Here is an 18,219-nt window from a genome sequence, read left to right as displayed (position 1 = left end):
TGCCTGGGGTCAAGGGTGGTGGTGATGGAGGGTGGGGGAGTCATTACAGAAAATCACAGGGGACTTTTTGCAGTGGATGGAATGTCCCATATCATGACTGTGGTGTTGATAACATTAATGGGAACATTTTTCAAAGTATATTTCAATAAAGTTGAGCTAATACAATCATAGCTATCATTTATTCAGCCCCTCATGGTCCCAGGCAGTATGCTAGAGCTTTCCATACAATTTGTCCAATGGAGGGATGGATGGATGGATGGGTGGATGGGTGGATGGATGGATGGATGGATGGGGGATGGGTGATGGATGGATGGATGTGGGTGGGAATGGATGGATGCATGGATGGATGGATGGATGGATGGATGGATGGATGGTGTATGGATGCATGGTTGGGGATGGGTGATGGATGGATGGATGATGGATGGATGGGTGGATGGATGGATGGGTGGAAGGATGGGTGGGTGATGGATGGATGGATGGATGTGGGTGGGAATGGATGGATGCATGGATGGATGGATGGATGGATGGATTGGTGAATGGATGGGTGATGGATGGGTGATGGATGGATGGGTAGATGGATGGATGGGTGGCTGGATGGGGGATGGGTGATGGATGGATGGATGGATGGATGGATGGATGGATGGATGGGTTGGTGGATGGATGGGTGATGGATGGATGGATGGATGTGGGTGGGAATGGATGGATGGATGGATGGATGGTGTATGGATGCATGGTTGGGGGATGGGTGATGGATGGATGGATGGATGAATGGATGTGGGTGGGAATGGATATATCCATAAATGGATGGATGCATGGATGGATGGATGGATGGATGGATTGGTGAATGGATGGGTGATGGATGGGTGATGGATGGATGGGTAGATGGATGGATGGGTGGCTGGATGGGGGATGGGTGATGGATGGATGGATGGATGGATGTGGGTGGGAATGGATGGATGGATGGATGGTGTATGGATGCATGGTTGGGGGATGGGTGATGGATGGATGGATGGATGAATGGATGTGGGTGGGAATGGATATATCCATAAATGGATGGATGGATGAATGGATGGATGGATGGATGGGTTGGTGGTTGGATGGGTGATGGATGGGTGATGGATGGATGGGTGCATGGATGGACGCATGGATGGATGAATCGCAGCCCGATGAGACAGGTATTTTCAGTCTCACTTCACAGGTGAGAAACAGGACTCGGACAGGGTAAGTAACCTGCTCTGGGTTACACAGCCAGAGACCCTGTGAGTGCACATGCAGGGAAGGTGAGGACCCCCCACTCTGTCCTAACACCGCACATTAGCAGGCCAGATGCAAGAGTCTAAGAGGGAGCAGCAGAGCACAGCGCTGACCACAGGTGACACAGCACAAGGCGTCAGCTGTGAAGGTTCCGGGCCCCGAGCAACCAGGTCTGCAGGGCTGTCTCACAAGCCTGGGGAGACAGGCCAGCTCAGCTTGTATTTGTCGTCGGTCCCCAAGAGCAGGAACTGGCCCAGTGGGGACCCGAGAACACACCTGCCGAATGACCCCCGGCCGCACAAGGTGGGGGCGATGGCAGGCTCTGTTGGGGGGACCCCTGCTGCAGGGTTCGGGCTGGCCTGGGGCCGGTGTGACCGGGCAGGCCTCGTGGGGAGGCCAGCCGGGTGAGGACGGCTGAGTTAGGCCTCCTGGGGGCCTCTGGTCATTCACTCGTTCACTCACCCATTCACGCATTACCAAGCACCTGCTGAGCGCCTGGGGTGTGCCGTGGACTGTCCAGCCCTGAGAAGGCAAAGTGGAGACGACACAGGTTTAACCAGAGGAAAGGGCATGTGCTGGTCCAGGCTCCTGGCCCAGAGAGTTCTGCAGGCTCCTGGCCCAGAGAGTTCTGCAGGCTCCTGGCCCCAGAGCACGGCTTCTCCGACCAGGCTGAGCCGGGGAAGGAACATGGCCCGGGGGCTGCCAGGAGCTCAGAGGCAGCAGGTGGCCGGGATGGGACATGGGCAGGACACTCGGGTCCGTCTTCCGGCCCCCGACTGCAGGTGGCCTGTCCCTGGCTCACCAGAGAGCCGGAGGGGAGGTCCTCGGTGAAGGAGGCTAGTAGGCTCCCTGCTGCCCCTTCCAGCCTGGCTCAGGGCAGCCCCGGGCCATGACCTACCTCGCACCGGGGCTGGGATTCACTCTGGATGCAGAATTCAGCAAGTGCCAGAACGCTCAGCAATCCAGGTAAACGATATTTCAGTGGGGTAGTCTCAAAAATTAAACTGTCTACAGGCACTGACTTTTTAGAGGCCTCAGTAGGTAAATCATGCGGCTCTGCAGCGGGGCAGGCCTTGCTTTGACTCCGGTTCTGACATGCATCTGCTGTGTGTCCTTGGAAAAGTTAACTATCCTCTCTGAACTTGGGTTTTCTCACCTAGGGAGCCAAAAATGAAGCAAACTCCAGCTTGGACAAATGTCCTCAAGTTATTAAATGAGGCATGCATGTGAGGCATCTATGGTGAGACGTGGCAGCTGGCATAGAGTAGGTGCTCAATAAATGCTCGCCATTGCCATTATCATTGAACTGATTTGGACACAGCATCCTGGGCGGTCAGAGGAGGCAGGGTCGAGTGGAGGAGGGAGTCGTCGACGCTGCCTGGTTGGTTGCCGTGAGCCAAGCACGGGGCTGGCCCTCGCTGCCCCTCACCGGGGCGTTGCGATTCTGCCTGTTTGCACAGAGAGGAAACTGAGGCTTAGGTGTGGGCGACTGGCCTGGGCTCGCAGCAGGTCGGGGGGGCCCTGCGTGTCCTCAGCCTGCGGCACCCGTCTGCGCGAGGCCCCCGGGGAAGCGGTGGTATACGGGGCAGGGGGGTCTCGGTCCCCCACCCCGGGAGAAGAGCCGGAGGCAATGCTGGCCGGTCACACGTTCTCTTATTTCAGGTTGCCCTTCCCGCCTGGGGACCGAGTGACCTTCAACGGGAAGGAATGCGTGTGTCAGAAGTGCTCCCTGCCCAAGACAGCGGGCGGCAGCGTGCACCTGTCCCAGGGCCTCTGGAGTAAGTGGGCACCGAGCGGTATGTGGGGGGAGGGGGTGGCTGGCCTCGCGGTGTCCGGGAGGGACCTGACCTCCCGGGGCACAGGCCGTGGGAGTGAACCCCTGACTGTGGACAAACACAGGGGACAGAAGGGGACAGAAGCCTCTGGGGCTCCTGGACCTCCAAGCGTTCGCGCAGCGATGAGGGCGAGGCAGGGGCTCTTCCGCAGACCTGCAGCTCTGCTGGGCCGGACGTGGGGCGCCGGGACTGGGAAGGGGGCCCCGCGCTCCCGGGCCTGCTGCTGCCTGGTTCCCTGGGCAGGATTGGAGTTTCCGGGCCCACCCGCATGGAGTTTCCGGGCCCACCCTGCGTGCCACGGCCACTGTGGTGTCCCCGGTGCCTGAGTCACGTGTCCCTTGACAGAGGAGGGCTTTGTGCTGACGTCTATCACAGTTCATTCCTGCTCCCCCCCCCCCCCCGTTAAGCACCTTCTTCTTCCTCGCCCACCTTGTCTGCCACGTTGAAAATCTCTCCAGGAGAGATTGTACCTCCAGCCTTCCAGAAGCTCGGTGCTCCAGGGCCTGGTAGTAATTTCACTCTGTGGAGGGAGGCGAAGCCCTCATCTCTTGGGGAGACAAACTAGCAGCCGCGTCCGTTGGTGAGGCTGTTGCTTTGGGGCTTGCTGGGAGAGTCCTCCATTCAAGGATTTCTCTCCCGCTGAGGTCTGCATTGATTGAACTTCTGGCGATTTGCGTCGCAGTTGATGCTATTATAATTAAATCTGAAATAGTAATAAAAAGCTCTAACAAGCAAGATTAGAAGGGGGGAGGTTAGTTTGAACAGTTTGTCCAGAGCTCCCCGGCAGCCAGAGTAAAAAGAGAAACGTGCCTGACGACAGACTCCTTGTCTAAGAATTTTTTGAGTTGGGAAAGGCTCTGCCCTTTCCAAATATAAAAGTATTTTAAAATACCAAATTTACATTTCCAGAGAACAAATGCTCCCTTGACCCCCAGGTGATCTAATAACGTAACCCGCCCCATCTTCCAGTCCGCACTGAAAATCTCCCGCCTAGAACCTTTTTGGTGTCTGGGGACTGTTAAACATTCCCCACCGGCTCCTGCCTCCTGTGTGGATATCTGCAGAATCCTCCCCATCAATCCCCGCTTCCTTGTGTCCCCAGAGCAGCCCCGTCAGGCAGGATGCCTCCTCTCCGTCCCAGAAGTGCCCTGAGTCGGGCGGGGAGGTGGGTGTGTGTGTGCCAGGAGCCGGGTGTCCCGCTAGGCTCGAGCCAAGGGCTTCAAACTCCAAAGCAGGGGTGCAGGTGGCCCTTGTTCTGAAACTTGAAACACAGGTTCCAGTGGGTGGACACGGAAAGGAAGATGCTACAGGACAGGGAGAGAGCGGGCAGCCACCCGATCCTCGTGAGTGGACCAGCGGGGGGCTGCTACGTGGGGGGACAAGGGACGGAATGAAGCGGGAGAGACGGACACCAGATGGCAAAGCCGTGCCCAGTCCCACTGCATCCCGGAGGCAATGAGGAGCCATAGATGGCTGTTGAGTGAGGGATGCCAGGAGAAGCTTGAGCGGCAGCGTGGTCGGCCCGCAGGTCTCGGGGCCGGAGGAGCGCGGTGGGCGGAAGGGGGAAGCGGCTCTTCCCCGGGCAGCTGTAGAGGTCGGAGTCCAGCTGGAGCCCTGGGGCTCTGAGCGCCCCTCAGCATCCGTCTTGGCTCTGGCCCTGTGCCTGTTGCTTAGCAACAGGATAAGCGCTCTGCACTGCACGCCCACGCTGTTCCATCCCTGGAGGAGACACCACTCCTTCTGAATCTTGCACAACAGCTTCTGCCCCGGGCTGCCTCCCCCGCTGCCCCGAGGAGGGTCTCCTCCCCGAGAGCTCTTTTTGCTTCTCCCTCCCCCCCCCCCGCTTCCCTTCCCTGGGCTCCCCCCTCCCCGGCCTCCAGCTCCGAACTGGGAGCTGGGGCTTGGAGGCCCCTCCAGAGTCAGGAGGGGTGGTGCACCCTCAGCAGGAATGGGGGTGGGGGTGAGGGTCCACGGCCCTCCCCTCTGAGACCCGTGGCCTGTGGCCCTTGGGGCTTCCCCGTCTTCTGCCCGAAAGAGCCTACGTTGCTCAGGTGCTCAGGGGTCGGCGGTGGGGCCCTGGAACCCCAGCCCCCTCGCTGGCCCGCTGCTGCCTGGGAAACGGGGCAGCGAGGCCGTGAGGTCGCATGCCCAGTAGGGTACGGTGACGGCTCTGTGCCCTTAATGGGGTGCTTCTGTCTTAGGGTGCGTCTGCCTTGGGGGGTGCTGCGGCCCCCAGGAGTCAACACGCTCTCGTCCCCGCGCTGCCGTCCGGGGTGGGTGTCGCCAGCTCAGCTCAGAGCCCCGGTGCGTGGGGGCACGCTCGATCCGGTTTATCTTTCCCTGCCGTTGCCCCAGGCCCTTCCACTCAGTCCGGGCTTTCAGAGCAATGACGGGCCCCCTCAGGACGTGTCGGGCATTTTCAAGTTTTAGACGTCAGTCGGCTCCGTGCTTTCAAAAGTCAATCTCAGATCCGACTCTGAGCCCTTCCCTGCTCCCCGACCCAGTTTGACCTGGGGGCCAGTGGGTGACGGTGGGTCTGTCCCGCCTTGACCATGACCCCCCTCCCCCCCCCCCGCCCTGTTCACAACCGGGCTTCAGAGAGGCCGCCCTGCACGTCCTGTGTCCCACGCAAGTTAGCGGCAGAGCTGAAGATCTCATGACCACGTCCGCTAGAGGAGGGAGCGCTTTGGGGCAGACAGGAAGCTGTCTGGAACTTTCTAGAAGGGTCATGCTGGGGCAGCGGCCCAGGCTCAGCCCGTTGCTGTGACGGCAGAGCCAGTCCCCTTTGCCGACAGCTGTTGTCGGCGGGATTCATCACACGGGGTTCTGTACCGTCGTCTGCAAAGCCCTGCAAAGCTATGCTGAGCTCCAGTCGTGTTTGGAGAGTGGCGATTGCTGTTGCCGTGGCAACGGTCCTTCCTGCAAGCGCTCTGGCCTCGGAGTTCACAGCCCACTATTAGCGAGACTCTGCCCCAGGCTCGCTGGGGTGGGTGTGGGGTCCCCGTCCTCCTGCAGACACAGCCGGCTCGCTCCGGGAGCCTCTGGACGCCCCCCCCAGCCCCCCGGGGCCGGACAGGCGTGAATATGGTAGCTGGCGGGGGTGACAATGTGGGAGATGTCCTCAGGTGGCTTCCCGCAGGGAGCTGGGCCCCCGGGTCTTCCGGCAACAATCACGGCGTTGGGCCTCTTGCGCGTTTATTCAGTTATCAAACACATCCACGGGCCTGTGGCCTCATAACAAGCGTGCGAGCCTACACTGCTGTTGGCCCCGTAGAATGCACCCCCTTCGTACCGGGCACAGAGAGGCCAAGCGACTAGCCCACAGTCGCACAGCGGGTGAGGGCAGCCAGACTCCAAGGGCCAGGTTTCTAACCACTGCGCTACCCTGCCCCCTCCCCCTCCCCCCGGCCCTGGGCACAATGCGGCGTGGCCTGCTCCCTCACTTAGTCCATGTACAGAGAAGCAAACTAAGGCTCCAAGCCCGGTTTCTCGACTCTGGAGCCACTGACAGTTGGGGCCGGATGATTCTGTGCGGTGGGACCATCCTTGCACGCCGGAGGGCCCCGAGCGGCGGGCCTGGCCTCGCCCGCCAGGTGCCTGGGGCATGCCCCCCGCAGTGGGGACAATCAAAAGTGTGTCCGGACATTGCCAGGTGTCCCCTGGGGAGCACAGCCGTCCTCGGTCGACAGGCGGTGATGTGGAGCTTACGGGGCGAGCCCGCAGTCGAAGCCAGCCCGCGGGAGTCCGGAACTGGCGAGCCGCCGTTGCCTCCGTGCTGCTGGGGACCCACGGAGGTCGACGGTTGGGGAGGGGCTCTGGGTGCTTCCTGAACTGGAGAAAGGAGGGCGTTCTCTCGGTCCCCACTCATTCATTCACGCGTGCGCGCACGCACTCATTGGCCCAGCGTTCTCCAGCTGCCGGCCGCGCTGGGCCTCGAGGGGCCCCGGCTGAGCGAGCTGCCTGCTTCCCCCGCCCGCAGTCTTGGAGCAGGAGTCTGTTCTTTGGGCGTTTGGTGCGCAGTTTGCGTGTGATAATTTAGGAAAGCCAGAGCTCGACCAACGGTTCTGTGGGCGTCAAATGGTTTTTTTTCTGAAAACAATAGGACGCTGCCATCTGCCAAGGAGAAGAGCATTTGTGGAGCCCCCGCCGTGCGCCAGGCCCGTGCGTGCCCCCCGCCCCCGCCACCCTGTGCCTTTGTGTTTTGTCATTCGATGGGATGGCCCCACCCCCCACCCCCCCAGTGAGGACACAGGGCCCAGAGGGGACAGAGCTCGGCCCAGTGCGGCCCCGTGAGCCGTGGGGGCCAGGACCGGTAGCCGGGCCTGTCGTGCCCTGGGCTACCCTCTCTCATCTCGGGGTGCGGGGTCCCCGCTCGGCCTGCGAGCCCCTCGGCTGAGCCCGGGTTGCTGCGGGCTCCTGTGGGCCGTGGGGGCCGTTTGCCAGATGCCTTCTCCTTGTGTCTGCTCATCAGGACCCTGCGGGGCCCCCGAGGCCCATCCTGCCCCTGACACACCCAGATACACACACACACACACACACACACACACACACACACACCAGGCAGGCGATGCCGCCAGTGTCTGTGCCCCAGGCTCCCCTGGCCTGGCTCCACCCCGTCATCCTGGGGACCCCGGTGCGGTCCCCAGGCCAGGCCTCAGAGGCCTACGCGCTGAGGGGTGGGCCTGGGACCCAGGGGCCATTGAGCAGGGAGGGGCACACTGGGAGGGGCAGCGGGGGCGTGGGGAGGCCAGTGCCCCGATGGGCGGGGGCCACAGGGTGAGGGGTGCGTATCACCTGGGGGTGGTCCACCAAGGGAGGAGCCCCCAGGCTGACCGACCAGGGCCCGGCTCAGACGTGGGCTGAGGCCCGGAGCACAGGTGGGGACGGGGCGGTCCGTATCGGGGATGCCGATGTCTGCATCGGGTACAGACGGCCACGGGAGGAGGTCCAGACAAGTGGGTCGGGAGGGCTTCCTGGGGGGGGGCATCAGGGCAGGCGAGGGCCCAGAGGAAGGAATGGCAGGGGTGACAGCTCAGACCTCCCTAATGCAGTGCATTTCCTCGGGGGGCACGTTGGCCGGGTCACTTAGGTTCACTCTGCTTTAAGACAGAGGAGGACGCGCTGCCCGCCCCTCCAGGCGGCCCCCACCCTGCAGTGTGGTCTTGTCCCAGGACACACCCGCTGCCAGGCCCCGGCCCCATCCTCTGCAAGGCAGGGCCCTTTCAGCTCCCAGCCCAGGCTGCATGCAGTCGGCGCTCAATGCCTGCGGAGACGAACCTCGTGGCTCGTTTCTCGGCACTTGTGCCGGCTGGCGTGTAGCAGGGTCCCTCCAGCACAGCCAGCTGGACTGTCCCCTCTGTCCCCTCCCACAGACCGTGGGCACTTCTGAGCCCGGAGGCCCGGCGGGATAGGCCCCCACGCCTCCTGGCCCACGATGGCCATGTCTGTGTCCTGCTCTTTCTTTCAGGTTGCGGGGGCTGCGGCACGGAAATTAAAAACGGCCAGTCCCTGGTGGCTTTGGACAAACACTGGCACTTGGGCTGTTTTAAGTGCGAGACGTGTGGGAAACAGCTGGACGCGGAATACATCAGCAAGTGAGTGGTCGGCCCTCCTGCGTCTGCCTGTGCTGACGGTCCCTCCCGGGGCCGCGGCTGCCCCGTGGCCCGCGCGGCCCAGGCCCCTGCGTGTCTGTCCCCCCGCCCGGCGCCCCCTCCCACCAGCCTCGCCTCCAAAGTGTTTCCGTGGATCGAAGCAGAGACCGTGGCCCCCACCTTAGCCTTTGTAAGTTGCCTCCCTACACCCGTCCCCGGGTGTCACCCTCCCGTGGCGCCTGGATCGCCTGCAGAGTGCACCGAGCGCCGGCTGACCACAGCAGCGGGAGCGAGGGGGCGAGGGCTGACCAGCCTCAGCTGTCACCGACGTGGTGGCTCAGCCCCACGCAACAGCTTGGGCGGTCCCTGGGCATTGGGCAGCTCCCCCTGGCCGGCCCGGTGTCCCCACGCGTGCAGCCCGGATGCGGTGATGGCTGGTTTGCGCGGGGGTCGGAGGGCACATCTCATCAGAAGGCCGTGCAGAGGGAGCCTCTGGGGGCGGGGGGGGGTGGTCAGCCCCGAGCAGGAGCAGCTGGCTTGCCAGGGAGGGGTGCGTTTGCTGGGATCGGCGGACCGAGTCAGGGAAGGCCCCACCGTGGCACAGAGTCGGGGGGAGCTGAGATGTGCAGGCTCCTTCCTGCAAGTCAGGGGGCGCTGTGGGCCACTAACGTGAGGGACCCTGCTGGCTCCTGATGCCGGAGGGAGCGGGTCTGTCACAGGAACCCACCGTGCGGGGGAACCGCGCAGAGTGAACCCCGCGTGCACGCACACCCTCACGCAGGAGTACCGGCCACACCCGGGGAATCGGAATCAGGCCGCCGACGTGCCAGCTGCTCTGGTGCTCTCGTGCTGCACGAGGCCACCCCGGGGGCAACGGGGCGAAGGGGGCGCGGGGTCCCTCCGTCTCCTTCCTCACGGCTGCGTGAGAGGGCACGCTTCTCTCAGAACAAAACGTTTTCAGTTAAAGCCCCCAAGCCAAGACGATCCAGGCTGGATGGGGCTGGGGGAGGTACCGGCCGTGCCTCTGTCGTAGTAAAGGAAGGGGTGACTCACGTGAGGGCAGCCCGGGAGGCCGAGCCCTCGAAGGCACCATAGCGAGCGCCCAGCCCCCAGCGCTGGCTGCCTCTGGAGCCCACCCACACGCACGCCTGTCACTCAGCGGCCTTCAGAGCTGTCCCAGAATTGTCGGGGAGGCTGCGTGGGTGTTGCCATGGAGACGTTATCTTTGAACCTCCTGGGTTTGGGGCACAACCGTTCCCAGTGGGGGATAACAGGGGCCCTGAGGTCAGCAGGCCTTTGAAAGCAGATCCTGAGGGCTCGATTTACAGGCTCCTCTGCTGGAAGGCAGCGCTTCCTCCCTCCGAGGCTGGGGGGGGGTCGGAGAAATGCCCTGCGGCCACCACGGCCCCGGGGGCTTGAACCCCACCCCCCCCACCCTTCCTCTCCTGCCTGAGGCCTTGGGACCAACAGAAGGTCCAGAGCTTTGAGGGAAAGACAGCGGCATTAGCTGCGGTCTCCCCACAGCTCGAGAAGCTTACCCCTGTCGGCAGCTGGAAACCTGGAAACCAGTCACGACCACACTGGGAGGAACGTGGCAGCTTTGGCAGTGGGGGGAGGGGGGATGCCCTGGGGCAGCGGGTGTCCCCGCGTGCCCGTGGCCTCTGCGCCCGACTCCCGCTGGGCGGGGCCGAGGGCCAGCCCCGGTCAGCAACGACAGCGGCCTCGGCCACCAGTTGGCGAGTGCCTGCCCTGTGCTAGGCGCTGACCACACCTTCTCTTCTTTAGACCTTACGGTCACCTCTCCCATTTCACAGCTGGGGAAGCTGAGGCTCAGAGAGGTTAAGTGACCTGCCCAGGGGCACACAGCTGGGCCTTGGCGTTTGAGGGCAAGCCTGTTCACTTCGCCGCCACACGGCCTCCCGCCGTGCTGTGTTGACCTCAAAATAGTCATTGCAGTCGCTGGTAGAGGGGCTCCCACCACGTGTCCCATGCTGTGCCGGGCGACGTGCCTGCACTGTGTTCCCTCGTCAGCACCCCGAAAACCGGACCAAAGCCCGCCCAAGCCCGCCCAGTACTCGGGAGCAGTGCCCCACACGCGGTGTGCCCCACGCCACGAACAGCACCCGCGGCAGATACGCGTGCCCTGTGGCCCTCCCGCTCCCTCCCTCGCAGCCGGATGCCTCTGCCACCACAGCCGGGGACAGCGAGGGTTGTCCCAACCCAGCCCAAGTGCCAGGCCCTGATGGTTCGTCACACACCCTTTGTGGCTCGTGGTCTCGTAGGGCAGCCCGGACCCCTTTCGGAGGGAGTGGGAAGCCACCTGCTGAGTAAATAGGCCGCCTCCCACCCAGATGCCGAAGGTGGGACAGAATGAACCGGAAGCAAGAGCCACGTCCCTGGAAACATCTTTGATTTCCCAGATACGGCTTTTATTCTCTCGGCTGAGCCTCCGGAGGCGGCTGCCACCTCTGCCCCCCCCCCCCAGCTCCACTGCTGGGCCCGGGGCGCCCCGCTCTGTGCGCCTCAGTTTCTGCCCCTGTAAAACGGGCCCCTCTTCCCGGCATTTCTCGTGGGGCCAGGGCGGCGGTGGAGGAGGTGTGCTGGCACCCAAAGCGCCCAGGAAACGCTGATGGTGGCCATCTGGAGTAGGAGGAAGTGGCGTTTCCCCCTTTGACGCGGTCCCTCTCGTTGGCAACGGCTGTGGGGTCTCGGGGGCCCCGGGGTGAAGCCCCCGCGCGTCCTGACCGCCCGTCTCGTTGCAGGGACGGGCTGCCCTACTGCGAGACCGACTACCACACCAAGTTCGGCATCCGCTGTGACGGCTGTGAGAAGTACATCACGGGGCACGTGCTGGAGGTGAGTGGGCCTCCGGGCGCCCTCTCCGGGCAGGTCCTGCTCTGTGCCTCGCGCGGAGCCCCGTGTTCCTGTGTGTGCGCGCAAGGATACGTGCCCCCGAGCCCTTGCCTCCTCACTCCTCTCGGCTCTGCCGGAAGACAGCTTCCTCAGCCTTCCGGGGCCTGCTCGCTGGGGGCCACCTCCTCCAGGAAGCCCTCTCCGGACAGTCTCCCCTGTGCCCTCTGCAAGCTGATGGAGTCGGTGGGAAGGGTTGAGATCTGGGTCCAGCCCTTCCGCATCTAGATGGGGGTCTGAGACCTGCAGGAGGTCCAGGCGGCAGGACCGGGTGCCCGTAGGAAGCCTAGAGTGGTCTCCCGGCAGGCCCGGTCACACGGCAGCCACGGGGCAGGCAGGCTTTCTGGGGTGCCCACGCTGTGTCTTTTGATCCCGGTGGGAGTTACGTGGCTGTGTCTCTTTGTGGAAGTAACATATATCATGCACTTCGGTACATTTGTTCCCAAGATACATCTCATGGGACGACCGAACCCCAGCCACCTGGTCGTCAGACCCAGCTCGTCCCCGTATCCATTCTTCAGCCCCTCCTTGGCTTTGTCCATGGGGAAGGCACAGGTGACGGGGGCCTCAGGGGACAGGGAGGGGGGTCACAGAGGAGCCCCCGGGGGCGGGAAGATAGGGGGCCCCCCCCGGCCATCCCCGACAAAGGCTTTTGAGCCAGGGAGTGCCTGGGGGCCAGGGACAGTGGGACACGTGGGGTGCCCCTCGCGTCCCCAAGGATGTCTGCCCTGCCTGTACCCACAGCCAGTGCCTGGCCCACGAGCGGGGTCTCAGGTGCTGCAGTGGAATCATACCTGGAACTCTGAGTTGCTTTTCTCGAAATTACACCTGGCATCTGAGTGACGGGGACAGAGTTGCTGCAGGCCCTCAGCCCCACCTCTTTCCACCCCAGCCCTCTCTTGCCCCTGCACCCAGGGGTGGGAAGGGGAGAGGGGAGAGGGGTATCACACCCACAGGCAGCAGACCTGCCCCTCTCCTCATTCCCGGGGTGGGAAACCCTGGAGACCAGCATGGTGGGGGCAGCCCTGCCTCTGCGGAGGGGCCCGAGGATGGGTGTGGTCACACGCGTGCGGACTGGGGACAGGGTGCAGAGTCCAGAGAAGGGGAGAGCCGCGGGTAATGTGATCCGGGGTAGCTTCGCTTCTCGGCTGGTTTCCTTCCAGTTTTTTCTCTCTTGACGTAATTACAGTTCAGACCAAACTGTTTGTGCGTTATATCCTGATTCTGTCCGGTTCACATTTCCTCCTTAGCAGATTCTCCTGTTTTCGTTTTTGTTTTGTAAGATGGGCTTTTAAATTTTTTTTTTATTTTTTATTTTTATTTATTTACTCTTAATCTAATTCATCATCAAGGTGGCTAACACACAGGGTGTAGAGCGTGCTCCTGGTTTTGGGGGTAGATGCCCGTGTTTCATCGCTTACATACGACACCCAGTGCTCGTCCCAACACGTGCCCTCCTCAATGCCCGTCACCCATTTGCATGGGCCTTTTCTCAAACCGCTCGATTGGAACATAGCTCACGTGCGGCTCCGTGGCCGTCAGTTTCTGCGTCGACGCACGCACCTCGTGCCGTTGTTTTAGAGCGTTTCCGGCACCTCCAGGAGAACCCGAGGTCCTGGCTGTTCCCGCCCCACCCAGCCCTGACACCACGGCCTCTGTCTCTCTAGACTTACCTGTTCTGCACAGTCACACAAATGGGGTCAGACGGCGTGTGGCCCTCTGACTGGCTGCTTTCTCACGGGGCGGGTTTTCAAGTCTCATCCACACTGAGCGTGGCTCCGTCTTGCGTTATCTTCTGCCCTAGGACTATTCCAGAACCCAGTAAGCTGATGGTTTATTGTCAGGCGGAGCATGGCTTCCTAGTTTTCTTTTCTTTCTTTTTTTACTACAATAAACAGCACTGAGATGAACATCTTTTTCTTTTTTTGCATTTCTAATTTTTCTTAAGATTTATTCCCAGAAATGTCGAAGTTCAGCCAGCAACTATGAACTTTACAAGAGTCTTGATGCTTGCGAAGCGCTTTCCAGAAAGATCATTCTAATTTACCCTCTTACCTGCAGAGCTTGGTGTCCCATCCCCCACGGTGAGTGTGGTCTCTGTGGAATCCGAGCTGGTTCGACAGCTGGGAACGTGGGTCCTCGCTCGCTCTCGTGACTTTCTTCCGGCCCTTGAAGCTGGTCTTTCCGACGGCTGAGCGGACCCCAACGCCTGCGTCGTAGCCGCTTTCCACGCGCTGCCTGGTTCCACACGGGGTCTTTGACCTTCAGCTCTGTCTGGGCATGCGGGTCACGTGACGAAACTGTTGGCATTTAGTCTGAGGGCGTCTTTTACCCTGTTAGCGGGGTAGTGACCATACCTAACGCTTATACCCACACTCTCCGAATCTGTGGACGGAGGCTACGCCCTCTCTGGGGTTCCACGTGGCGCCGTAAACATTGGGGACAGGACTCCACGGCCAGCAGCTCAAACCGTTTCTCTCTGTTCCCCGCGAAGTTTGGTCCCGACCTTCCGCTGTCTCCTGGGCTCCCCGCGCATCTGTGCTGGGCCGTCGGCCACCTCCAAGCAGGTGGCGGAGCCAGACTGGAACCCAGGCCGCCCCGGGCTCCCGGTGCCGTCCGGTCCCCTCGTGGGGTGTGAACGCTGCTTTGCACTTGGTGTTAGCACCGTGCCCCACTGGGATACCTGACGGCTGCCAGCGGGGTGCGTCTCGGGCTCGGGGGGCGCTGAGCTCTTGCTCTGTGGCACGAGTGTGGATCTAGCCTGGCCTGCTTCCTGGCAACCGTGGGCTCCGGTCACTGTGCCCTGGGGCAGGGGTGGACGCCTGACCTCGACCCTGCTGCCTGCCCTGACCCAGAGAACACTCCAGAACCTCAGGGATTCAATGAGACGTCGTGTGTGAAGTGTTCTCCAGCCCAGTAACGGGGGCTGGGGGCTTCCTTACTGTCACCGGGCAGTCAGTGGGGCTCCCCTTGAGGGGTCGAGGGGGAAGGGTGACCCCGTCTGCACCGCGGGGCCTGATGCTTAATGCTGGGCCAAATACAGAACGTGGGGGGGCTCGGTGCCTGAGCCCCTCCGGTGCACTCTGGTTTGCCCTCAGGCAGGGGACCGTCCTCATTGCGAAGAGCAGGAGAAAAACAGGTCCGGGTTTTCCTCCTCGTCGGTGGAGGATACGGGGCCTCCCGGGGAAGATTCATGCTTTTGTTCGCGAGCTCCCTGGCGCGGCTGAGTCGGCGGGCTCTGCAAAGCTCTGAGCAGCCTCCTCGCGAGGTGGCAGCTGCGGGCGGGCAGAGACGAGCCCGACTCCGCGGAAGGGGAGCAGCCGCCACGGCGGCGTCACCTGAACTTGGCCCGGAGCGTGCTGGCGCCCCGCCGGGAGGGCCGTGGGCTCTTGGGGGCGGCCGGTGGCGGGTGGCAGGAGAAAGAAGGGAGAAGGATCCGGACCGCTGGCTGAAGGCGGGGGCTGGCCGTCCTCACGGGCACGCCGTCCGTTCCAGCTGACTGTCTGGGGCGCGGGCGCTGGACAGGGGCAGTGGGGGCCGGCCGATCGGACCGGGCTCCGTCGCGAGGACCCCGTGCAGGTAGGGAGCCTGGCCGGGCGCTTCGGAGGGCCGGTGGTGAGGCCGGAGGGGCCGCGCCGGGTTGCAGGAGGGTGGGCTCGCGAGGAGCTGGGCCACGTCGGCCAGGTGAGACCCCCCCCGACGCCCCTGTCGTCCCCCCACCCCGTTCTGTCCTCCCGTGAGATGTGTGTCACACTCAGAGCTTTCCTGCCCTCGGAGCCCGAGCCGGAGAGCAGCCCGGGCCCCCCTCCCCGCCCGCGGGAGCCATCGATCTGTGCCGCGTCTGTGTGCGTCGGGCAGCATGCCATGTCAGTGCCAGGCGCCCCAGAGCCCGCCTGTCTGCCCGCGAAGTGTGCGTTCGGTGGCGACGGTGGGGCCCTTCCTCCCCCTGCCTCAGCTACTCCCAAATCTGCAGCCTCCCTTTCTGCGTGTTTTCTCGCATCCTGCGTGTCTCGGGGCGTCCCCTGCCGCGCGCTGGGGCGCAGGTGGAGGAGCCTCGTGGGTCTGGTGGGGACTCGCAGGGGCCGTGTGCCCCCACCCTACTGCCGAGACGGGCGTCTGGGAGTGTGGGGAGGGCTGGGGTGGGGGTGGGGGCCCCGGGCGGTCCTCTGCAGGGCTGGCTCCAGGGATGGACTCGCCCCCCGGGGCAGGGCTAAAAGGTGGCTGGAGAACTGCCTGCCAGGGACAGCGGTGTCAGCCAGACCAGCTAGACCAGAGTCTGATAAGGGGGTGCTGAGTGAGGGAGAGTCCCTGGCTCGGTCCTCCCCATCACCCCACCCCTGCCTTATTCTCCTTTGGCTGGAATGCTTCCCTGCACAGGTGGGAGTGCGCGGGGGCGGGGACTGGCCCCGCCCTCCTTAACCCCTGCCTTGCTGCTGTCTGAGCCCCTCCTGCCTGGTGCAGCCTGCCTGTCTCCATGGTAACCAGAAGCCCAGGGTACCTCTGGGACCACTAATGAATTCCTCCCTCCCTCTCTCCCTCCCCCTGCCTGCCTTCCCGTCTTTCCATCTCCCTCAACCCACCACTCACCTCCAGACCCTCTGAACATGCGTTGTGTCCTCCCCCACTCCCACCCCCCCGCCCCGGGCTGGAGCCTGGGCTCGATGCCTCCCCGCTAGGAGCCCTGGTGGGAGGGGGCACCCTGGCCAGCTCCCACCCTGGGTCAGGCAGCCAGCTAAACGTTTCTGCACTTCACGTAAACCACCACTGTCACTGCGGGGCATCGGTTACTTGCTTTCTCTTGTCTTCCTTCGGCATGTCCCATTTCGCCCTCCTACGCGGGCGTGACTTTTATCACTGGGAGAAAACAAACCATATGTTCCAGAGAAATAAACGCATTATCTCAGGACAGAAGCAAAGTCAACTTCCCCAGGCCCTACCTTCTCCCCCTCTTTTTGCAATTTAATGGCTGCGTTTATTTAACAAACATATTCAGAACCAATACCTGTTTATCATAGAGTAAACTGAAAAATCATCCGTAATAAATGACATCACCCAGACTAACTACCATTGGCGTTTAGAAATCACCATTTTAGGTTGTGCACACACGTACGCAGATGAACACAGGCACACGCACACACACAAATACACACACAGATACAGGAGTGCATACACAGACACACACAGATACAGGGGCACACGCAGGTATAGACACACATTACAGGCACACACAGATACACGCAGATACACCCAGATATACACGCGGATACAGGCACACACTGACACAGACAGAGACCCAGTGTGCGACGTGCTCTTAGCCTGATACCGTGCCCCTGCTCATGCATCCAGTAACGAATGGGAGCCTGGGTCTTTACCCTTCCCACTGCATCTACGCCGGTGGGGCCGTGTCCCCTGGTCTTCTGGGTCTGAGGTGCCGGGCAAGGGCACTGAGCCGAGGCCTTTGCTGAGGGCCTCTTAGAGCCGTGATACGCTGATATGCCCACGGACACACCCAAAGGTAGAAGGGATGATTCATCTGCTCCCACACTCACTTGGTCCAAACCCTCCTTTTGTCCTGTAGGGGCCACTTAGGAACAACTTGTCTCTACCAGCCCACTCCTGCACGTGGCTCTGCTGCAGGGCCTGGGGGACCGTGGAGAACAAGGGGACAGCGTGCGGTGCTCCTGAAGGGCATGACCTAGATGGGGCTCGACGGCGGCGGCGGGAACGAGGGAGAGGGAGCAGGAGAAGGAGAGGGAGCGCGAGGGAGCGAGCTGGCTCAGCCCGGCGACATGCGTTCCGGGCAGAGACCCCACCCTGAGCATGAACACGTGGGGTCAGCCGCGGGAGAGTGGCAGGGGTGAGGTCAGGGCTCCCCTCTGGGGAGGGGGCTGCAGATGGCCCCGCATGGCGAGGAGCTGGGCTTCTCGCGGGGAGGCGGCTCCCGGCAGGAGGGCATTTGTGCAGCTGCCCTGGGAAGTCTGTGCGGCTCCTGCCGAAGGTTTTGATGAGCTTCGACGTAGATTTCGTCATGTTGGCTGGTGACGAGGCCTTTTAAGATCCGGACTCGGTTCTAGGCAGTCAACGAGGAAACTCAGCTTTGAATCGGGCTGGAGGATGTGGACGCCTGGCCCCCCGGGAGCCGTGTGGCCCGGTGGGGGGCCTCGACGCGGCACAGGCCCCGCCCTCGGCGGTCTGGAATCCAGGGATGAGGGGACGCCTGCCTCACGCGTGCCGGGCATGTCACGGTCGAGGGCTGTCCCTCTGTGCTGCCGTGGCCGGGTGAGGGAGGGAGGGGCGGGGGTCTCTGGAGCCCAGAGGCATTGCCCCCGGTCCCCAGTGCTGGTCGCCCCTGCGTGCCGGCCGTGGGCTGTGCTCCAGGCTCGGCTCCCACTTGCTTCTGAGTAAGACACGGTGTTTTTTGCGTGCCCCTGGAGCCAGAGTTCCTGTATTCCTCATGAGCGTTGTTCTGTCTCATTAACGATGACAGCCGCTTGTCAGAAGGCACAAGACATCTTTTTAAAACCACGCACCGAAAAAAATCTCATGGGCTTTTAATATTCTTTAAAAACACCTGAGCCATCTTGAGAGACCCAACTAGCAAGGGGCTGGGCCACCTGCCCGGCGGGGGG

The 18,219-nt window shown here is 62.4% G+C and overlaps 1 protein-coding gene across 19 annotated transcripts in view; it reads left to right on the top strand.

Annotated features, from left to right (window-relative positions):
• The window catches only part of ABLIM2 (actin binding LIM protein family member 2), a 142,283-nt gene that overhangs the window by 50,945 nt on the left and 73,119 nt on the right, over positions 1 to 18,219 (top strand). For all 19 annotated transcript variants that reach the window (XR_008421864.1, XR_008421862.1, XR_008421873.1 and 16 more), the window contains exons 4-6: positions 2,917 to 3,032; positions 8,557 to 8,683; positions 11,443 to 11,536. Coding sequence is in view for 3 of the 19 variants with exons in the window: in XM_053901738.1 (XP_053757713.1) it covers positions 2,917 to 3,032; positions 8,557 to 8,683; positions 11,443 to 11,536 (337 nt within the window). In the remaining 16 variants the exon portion in view is untranslated. The remainder of the gene's footprint in view (positions 1 to 2,916; positions 3,033 to 8,556; positions 8,684 to 11,442; positions 11,537 to 18,219) is intronic.

The sequence above is a fragment of the Panthera pardus genome, unplaced genomic scaffold, assembly GCF_024362965.1.
Source record: "Panthera pardus isolate Hobbes unplaced genomic scaffold, ASM2436296v1 HiC_scaffold_13, whole genome shotgun sequence".
Classification (NCBI taxonomy): Eukaryota; Metazoa; Chordata; class Mammalia; order Carnivora; family Felidae; genus Panthera; species Panthera pardus.
The sequence above is the reverse complement of the archived record's forward strand: the minus strand, read 5'-3'. Positions and strand labels throughout refer to the sequence as shown.